General features: G+C 39.5%; 1 protein-coding gene across 1 annotated transcript; it reads left to right on the top strand.

The window, feature by feature from the left end:
- Positions 1-1,607: 1,607 nt before the first annotated feature.
- Positions 1,608-3,382, top strand: LOC148040977 (uncharacterized). The gene is made up of 3 exons (XM_087675287.1): positions 1,608-1,743; positions 1,853-1,938; positions 2,617-3,382. Exons 1-3 carry the CDS (start codon positions 1,714-1,716, stop codon positions 3,014-3,016), a joined length of 516 nt encoding a protein of 171 aa, XP_087531413.1. The 5' UTR covers positions 1,608-1,713; the 3' UTR covers positions 3,017-3,382.
- The last annotated feature ends 5,286 nt before the right edge of the window (positions 3,383-8,668 follow it).

The raw sequence follows: 8,668 nt of genomic DNA on the forward strand, positions 1-8,668 counted from the left end.
GAGGGGGAAGGGGGGAATAATTTAATTAAAAAGGGGATGGGGAAAAGAAAGAGAGAGATTATAAGTGAGAGAGAGGGGAGGGGGTTTTAATTTAAAAAAGGGAGGTGAGGGGGGAGGGAGAAGAAAAATGTTTAATTAAAAAAAGACTATTCTCTTTCCTCTTTTTCCCGTTTCTCTCTCCGTCTTTTTCTTTTTATCCTTCTTCTTCTTCTTCTTCTTCTCTCTCTCTCTCTGCCTCTTTCTCTTTTATTCTATCTCCTTCTCAAAGTGTGTGAAAAACTATGTTCGACAAATTTTAAATTAAAAAGTTTAATCATATTATATATATATATATATATATATATATATAGAGAGAGAGAGAGAGAGAGAGAGAGAGAGAGAGAGAGAGAGAGAGAGAGAGAGAGAGAGAGAGAGAGAGAGAGAGAGAGAGAGAGAGAGAGAGAGAGAGAGAGAGAGAGACTTTTAACCTATAGTCTTATAGTGTGCATTACCTAGTAATAATGCTGCATATGGTTGTGCTACCTTGCGCACACACAATTTTGAGTTCTTGTCAAGTTGAGTAGTTCAAATTTTAACCCATTGCATCTTCAAGTGGGTTGATAATACCATGTACATTTGTGAGTTTTAGGAGCTATTTGATTGTGTACTTGCCAAGTTCTTCTCTTGCTTCTCTACTAAAGTTGGACATGTTATTGAACCTACTTCTTGGAGAAAAGGTAGGGCTTTGTGTGAGCTTCATATGTTGGTTTTATCAATAATATAATTTGTTTCCTAGGGGGCATTGGCTTTTTTAAAATTGGTCCTCCTTAAGGGCAAGGCTACTACATGTGGCTTTGATAGACATGAATTTAGGACTTGTGCATCTACATAAGCAACATAATTGCCCTCTTCTCCACCACTTCTAAAAACATGAATATGAGACTCTTGTCACCACACAAGCAAAAAAATCCCTCATCAGCATCACTTTATCTTTCACTTCCACATGATCAATCAATTGATTGCCACAAAAGCAAAGAGAAAAAGTGCAACATTCTTTGCTGGTTATGGAAGCAACTTTCTTCCATTTAGTTTAATTTGCATGTAGGTTCCCTTTGGTATTGTGGTATTTCAAGACACAAAAGTCTTTGATGTTCTCACGAGGCTCTAATATTGTACATGGAAACCGAGGTTTTGAATGTAAAACGAATTGGGAAAATTTGGTTTAAAACCTCAAACTATACAACTTTTTTTATTATGAAATGAAAAGTACTTATAATTTGATTCTAATATTGTACATGGAAATTGAGGCTTTGAATGTAAACTGAATTGGGAAAATTTGGTTAAAACCTTCAACTTTACAACTGTTTTGATTATGAAATGAAGAATGCGTGTAATTTGATTCCAAAATCTTGAATAATCAGTTAGTTGGCAAGGGGGGCCTTGGGTGGTAGAGTACTCTTCTGAGATTGGAATGTGGGCGTAGATGATAGCGAACGGTAATGTGCCACGTAGGGCTACGTGGCTGCTAAACATTGGAAGATGCCAGCAAGATCGGCGGGGGACACTTGGCGCGTGAGCCTTTAAAGTATCTCGCAAAGCTCGAATTCGAAATATCCAGAGAGCTCTCTCTCTCTCTCTCTCTCTCTCTCACACTGACAGATCGTCCCTCTCCGCCCCCGCTCGCCCCCCTCTTTGTCTGTGTACGTCCTTGGTAACATCTTGTCGCTTCGAACAATGGCGTCCATTGACTCTCGGCAGACGCAGGTATCTCTCTCTCTCTCTCTCTCTCTCTCTCTCTCTCTCTCTCTCTCCATCGAATCATCTCGTATCTGCCCTCACGATGTCGGAATCTGTTTTTGTGTCTTCTTGTTAGCCCCTCGAAGAGAAAATTTCTCAACTCGGCTTGGAAGACCATCCCCTGGATGCCGGTGACAGCGTCAAGGAATCGTTGACAGCCAGGTGCTGCTTGTTTAAATCGATACATGTACCATAACCTTTACAAGTCTACTTTAAACGTCTGTTGTGTCAAGCGTTTTCGATCCTGGAAATTTTTAGTTTAGTCATTGTGCACAATGGGAAACTCTTATGCTGTTGCCATTAGATGCGTTCAGAGGAGCCTATGTGTTTTCTCTTAAGACTGTTTGGCTTCAAATTCAGTGTGTATGTATGTTTTCTCTTACCAGCCTGTGTGTTTCTCCGACCATTAGATGTGTTTAGGCAGCCTGTATGCTTCCTCTTACGATTCCTTATGTATGTATGCTTTTTCTTACTAGTCTGTTTGTTTTTTCTTACGGCTCTTGTGCTTCAAGTTCATTAAGTGTAACAACAATAATTTCTTTCTTCCAAGTCTCTTGTGCTTCATTTATGGATTTTGTGGCGTGGCTTGATGCCTTGTTCATGGACATAGCTCCATTGCATGTAGATTGTACTTTCTTTTCGAAAGTTCTCTGATTCGAGGTGTATCAAGCATTCGCTGATCTATTTTGGATTTCGTAGAGGATACCTGAGATTGGGGAATGAGAATAGAATAAATTGTGTTAGAAGTTTCTTGGACCTGATCCTGGGAACAATCAATTCTATGTTTCATATGTAATCTATCACATAAACCGTTCCTGTTATGGTTTTTATGTTGTCCAGTGATGGAGTAAGACAGGAAGGCTCTGAAGATCAGGCTCCAGGAGTTGATAGCAATATGACAATGCAAGCACAGGCTTCTCAACCTGATAACCAAGTGGATCTGGCCACCAAAGAAGTGGAGAAGAGTCCTGATGAAGGTGCTTATGCAGTGGAGACAATTGACCATAGATCTGTAGCAGAAGCACATGGAGAGGAGAAGCAGAAGGATTTGCCAACTGCTGTGGTCCATGAAAATGCAGACACTGTTGTCAAAAATGAAGCAGCCACACATCAGAATAAAAGCATTATCCAGTCTGTCACTGGGAAGATTTCTCAGTCTGTCAAAAGTGTGTTTTCAGGTCTTACTGGAAGCAAGTCAGCAAAAGTTTTGAATGGAAAATCTGATGATGTAAAGTCATGAAGGCAGTACTGGTGTGGCAGGATCATAAAATGCGCCCTTCATCGGCCATTTATACAGTTTGCCAAAACGTTTTAAAGTGTGTAGCTTGTATAGAAAAGCTATTATAGCAGGCTTTTGTACCCAATTTTGGACATCCACACATGATGTACAGCCAGCCACTATATTTGTGCAGAACTCTAGCAGGTTTATATACCCAATTTTGGACATCCACACATGATGTACAGCCAGTCACTATATTTGTGCAGAATTCTTGTGATTTATGAATGCATTTAAGCGTGCAAGGATTTAAGTATTGTCCTTCCCACTGTCACTGTCTTGTCACAATGGCGACTTTGGATGATGCTGAAGTCCAACTGGACTCCCAACGTGTGGCCTTAATAAGATGGACACGAAATGTGTACGTTCCATTCTTGTAAACCGATGTTGCATGTGATGATAATTTAAAGTAGTCATACTGATAAGATAGTTCTATTATTGGTGTCCTTCCACGTGCATTGGTATGATTCTTTTTGTTTTTGCATACTGATTTGCCGAGAGTACTGGCTTTTTCTAGTAAAATGGAATGGAAATAACAGCTAGTTGTATGTCTTTCAAAGTGAGTGGAATGGAAATATAACAGGAGAGGACAATGAAGGTTGTGACTTGTGTGAGTTTTAGTTGGACAGTTCTGAACCTGTCTCCACCAGGCCTAAGGTTCACAACCAGACTACCAGTCCGCGCGGGCCAGAAAATTTCTTAGAAATAGAATATGAGTTTGTAATTAAGAAATGTTGTGCTGCCCCATAGAAAACTCTACACCTGTGAAGTTGAGAACTAACCTTTTCGAACAATGCCTTCCCTGATGGCTCGGAAGGATTTATAGTTTGCACTCTGATGGCAAACCCGAAACCATGCGAACCTGCAGATTTAGCAGGAAGTTGGCAGCTTGAATAGTAACTTGCTAGCTACGCCTACCCTATGTTGCTTTGAGAGAGAGAGAGAGAGAGAGAGAGAGAGAGAGAGAGCACATCTGTGTGAGAAAACACTCGCGGCAAGTTGCTTTGATAGTGATCTTATAGTGTGTACATGTGTATGTGGCGGCGGACTATAGATAGAGAGATGTTTGTTACACATGCACAAATGTTGAGCTTTATGTGAGTTGGCATCCATGTGTATGTGGCGGCGGACTATAGATAGAGAGATGTTTGTTACACATGCACAAATGTTGAGCTTTATGTGAGTTGGCATCCATTACATATCTTAGTGATGTGCGGGATTTTACTTTTTGACATGTTAGGTAACTAACATGTAGGATATGCTAGTGACTTTACAATTGGACGACACCTATATAATTTACTCTTAGTTATGGCATATTTATTGTGCCACCTCATCTATCCGTAGTATGTTCACATTTAGTGATTGTTTGTGCATATATTTTAGTACTTTTATATTAGTTTTTTATCATGTTGTAGATCAAGTATTTTTGTGTGGAAGAAAAAAAAGAAGATTTCATCTCTATTTCTTTGTGTGCTCAACTCTTTATTGTGTGTGTGTGCTCTTAGTTGCTTCGTTTCTTTCATTTGTTTATATGTATTAGAGTAGTAGTTCAATTGAAGGTTAAGGTCAAGGTGATGGGGTGTAAAAGTAAGCAAGCAAGCAAGCAATGGGTAAGAAGCTCTTTCATCTTGTTTGATTTGCTTTAAAATATAGTTATATGAGACTTTTGAGATTGGTAGGGGTTACAATGTTCGATTGCAATGAAACTTGGTGAGCTTGAAGAGCAATGCATATATTTATATTGTAGACTTGCCTTTTAGGGTTTATTGTAGTTATTTTTGTCATTTGAGGTTGTCTTGGTCTTCATTTTGCTCTTGCAAGTTGGTAAGAAGCAGTTTTGGGATATACTATAGATTTGGTCATGTTTGTTGGTTATAGATTTTGGTTTTGCAAGAGTCAAGGTGTTTGCCAGGTTGCAAACAAGGAGGGTATTTGTATATAGTTTGTAGATCACAACTATTGTCGTGCATACAATGAAAAAGGCTTCATGTTTTGGTTATGGTGCACTTGGTATTGGCTTGGTTGCAAATTGTAGGTTTTGTAAGGTTGCTTGTGTTAAAACTACAAATACGTGATGTTCTTTGGAGGTTGCACAAGATATATATATTGTCTAGTCTAATTTATTTTATTCCATGGTTTATATCAACCAATAAAGGGAGAGTCTCCCTATACCCACCTTGCAGTGTGTGAATACACTTTAGCCACCAAACATTATCTTTGTATTAGTAAACCTTAATCTATCTTGTTGTATGCCTATAGAAGGGCATCCATTTTTCATAAATAAACATGTCATTTTCTTTATACTTCATTTTGTCATTGTACTTGTGTAGTTTTCCTCTCATTCTCTCATTTCAAATCTTAACATGGTATCTTGAGCAATGAAATATATGGATCCTTGAACTCCTAAAGTTGCCTGTCTCTTCTTACTCATTGCTCCCAATGAGTTGTTTTGCTACTCTCTCTCTTAATGGTGCTACTCACAGTGTTTATGGGAGTTGCTCTGAGCATGAATGTTGCTCCAGATTTGGACTTCTTACAGTTGGTTATTTTATTGTCATTCTATGCTAATAAAGGAGCTACCATCCACATTGGTATATTTGTGCCATTGCTAGCCAACAAGCATCGTGTTTTTAGTTTAAATCTATTGTTGCTTAAGATTGGAGGGAGTTGCTAATTCATACATTGTAGCTACATGTGATTTGCTATTTTCTTGAGTTCATAAGTGTTAGATCTATTATTGCAATGAATTGATAGCCATTCTTATATAGATCACTGCCATGAGCAAGTTGCATGTGTATATTGATTTGAATCTTTGCTATCCATGTAAGCTATCAAAAATTGTGCTTCTTGTATTTATGTGGGGACTATTGCGGTTGCACCTCTTGTTGTGACTATTAGATCGCAACTTAGTTATTGAACATGAGTAAGAATTAGCTACAAATTAATACTATTTGTTATGGTTATTATGCATCACTAATAAGCTCTCTGATTTGTTGCTAATCTCTTTCAAGAAAAGAATGCCTCACTGTTGCCATGAAGATATACTTGCCGTCATGAAAACACACCATTAGATGGAGCTATAGTTCATTCAATGAGCTATTTCAAATCTACTGTTCATGGTTAAAGCTCATGGTTTCTTGCTGATGCTTTGAGATAGCATTGATAGCTCAAATATGAGTTGACTAGTTATTGGTTACTCCGAAGATTTAAGCTTCTGAACTTCATCAAAAAGTGGGAGATAGTTTATGTCATCTATTGTGCTTCTTGTATTTATGTGGGGACTATTGCGGTTGCACATCTTGTTGTGACTATCAGATCACAACTTAGTTATTGAACATGAGTAAGAATTAGCTACCAATTAATACTATTTGTTATGGTTATCATGCATCACTAATAAGCTCTTTGATTTGTTGCTAATCTCTTTCAAGAAAAGAATGCCTCATTGTTGCCTTGAAGATATACTTGCTGTCATGAAAACACTGTCAAGATTGTGGGAGAGAAGGAAGGAGTCTCGCTTGAAGCTTTCTTGCTTGCACAATGGGGGAAGACACACAAGGGTGGAGGCTGAAAACAGTTTTCCTCTTCTTAGTTGTGTAAGCCAAAAGAACTCAAGTACAAAGAAATAGAAGAACCCTATATATGGGTCTCAAACCAAACTCAACTAACTAAGGTGGCATACTAACTGAGCCACGAACTAGAGTAGATAAGGATAGCTATCGTATAGCTATTATTCATGGGCGGTGTACCAACCGCGTCTGCAACTGACAAGTCGGTGACATAAATACACAACGGTCACCTTGGCGTATCACGAGTGGAGCTCGATATCTCAACACTCCCTCTCGAGCTCAATCCCAATTCCTGCACACCAAGCAGGTCTCTGAACTTGCGCAGCTTCTCTGCGCCCAATGCCTTCGTGAATATGTCAACTACCTGATCCTCTGTGCTGACATAAACTAGATCAATAAGACCTAGTAAAACCCTCTCCTGCACATAGTGATAATGCACCTCAATGTGCTTTGTTCTAGCATGATAGACTGGGTTATTTGCCAAGTGTATACTCCTCATGTTGTCACAATAAATGACAACTGGCCCATCTGTAGGCTGATGCATATCATAAAGTAGCTTATGCAACCAAGCTACCTCACATGCAGCCATTGCTGCGCCCCTATACTCAGCCTCTGTGCTGGATAAGGCAACTGTAGGCTGTTTCTTGCTGCTCCAAGTGACTGTAGCACTCCCAAAAGATAACACATATCCACTGGTAGATCGTCTATCAGAAATGCTACCAGCCCAATCAGCATCAGTGTATCCATGTAACTGTATCTGAACCCCAGTCTCATAAAATAGTCCATACTGCAATGTGGACTTCACATACCTGAGTATGCATCTAGCCGCATCTAAATGCGGTTTCCTTGGAGCCTGCATAAACTGACTTACCAATCCAACAACATAGCTCAAATCTGGCCTGGTAATAGTCATATAAATCAAGCTTCCTACTATGCGTCTGTACATAGTAGGGTCTTCTAGAAGCTCACCTGCATCTGCGCTCAGCTTCACATTCTGCTCCAAAGGAATTGAAATAGGCTTACAGCCTGTCATCCCATATTTGGATAGCATGTCCAATCCATACTGCCTCTGCAAGAGCTATATCCCACTTGGTGATCTAATCACCTCAATGCCCAAGAAATAACGCAGCTCTCCCAAATCCTTCATCTCAAACTTCTGCTTTAATAGCATTTTCACATGAAGGATATCTTCATCACTGTCTCCTGTCATAATCAAATCATCAACATAAATGACAAGTAGCATAATACCTTTCTCTGTTTTTCTCACATAAAGTGAGAAATCTGCCTTGGAAATCTAAAAGCCAATAGTGACAAGATACTGTCCTATCTTGTCAGACCATGCTCTAGGTGCTTGCTTCAAGCCATACAAGGCTTTCTTCAACCTGCAAACAAACTCAGGATGAACAGTATGCACATAACCTGGTGGCTGCTCCATATAGACCTCTTCTTGCAAATCACCATGCAAGAAGGCATTCTTTACATCCATCTGATGTAAAGACCATCCCTTTGATGCAGCCATAGCAATGACTGCTCTTACGGTTGCCATCCTTGCAACCGGACTGAATGTTTCTTCATAGTCAATGCCATATGTTTGTGCATACCCCTTGACTACTAATCTTGCCTTGTATCTGTTCACAGAACCATCTACATTGTGCTTCACCTTATAAACCCACTTACAGCCAATTGCATTTTTACCTTTCAGCAAAGGTACCAATTCCCATGTAGCATTTGCTTCCAAGGCATCCATTTCTTCATCCATGGTTTTCTTCCATTTTTCTTTTCCCGTGGCTTCCTCAAAAGAAGTGGGTTCTAGTTCCTGTATCACTTTAACCATATATGCATAGTGAATGGCTGTAAATCCATCATATTTCAGCCTATCCACAGGATACCTAGCTCTGGTAGACCTGCGCAACGTAGGTTCACTCCCAGGTGCTCTCAAAACATCCCTGGTCTTCCTTACTCCAGGTGTAACAATAGAAGGAATACCCAACTCATCATCAATGCTCTGTTCTGAGCCACTGGATTCACCATCCACATAAGAGTGACCTAC

Source organism: Lygodium microphyllum, chromosome 1 (genome assembly GCF_053477565.2).
Source record: "Lygodium microphyllum isolate KBCC chromosome 1, Lygodium_microphyllum_v1.1.10, whole genome shotgun sequence".
Classification (NCBI taxonomy): domain Eukaryota; kingdom Viridiplantae; phylum Streptophyta; class Polypodiopsida; order Schizaeales; family Lygodiaceae; genus Lygodium; species Lygodium microphyllum.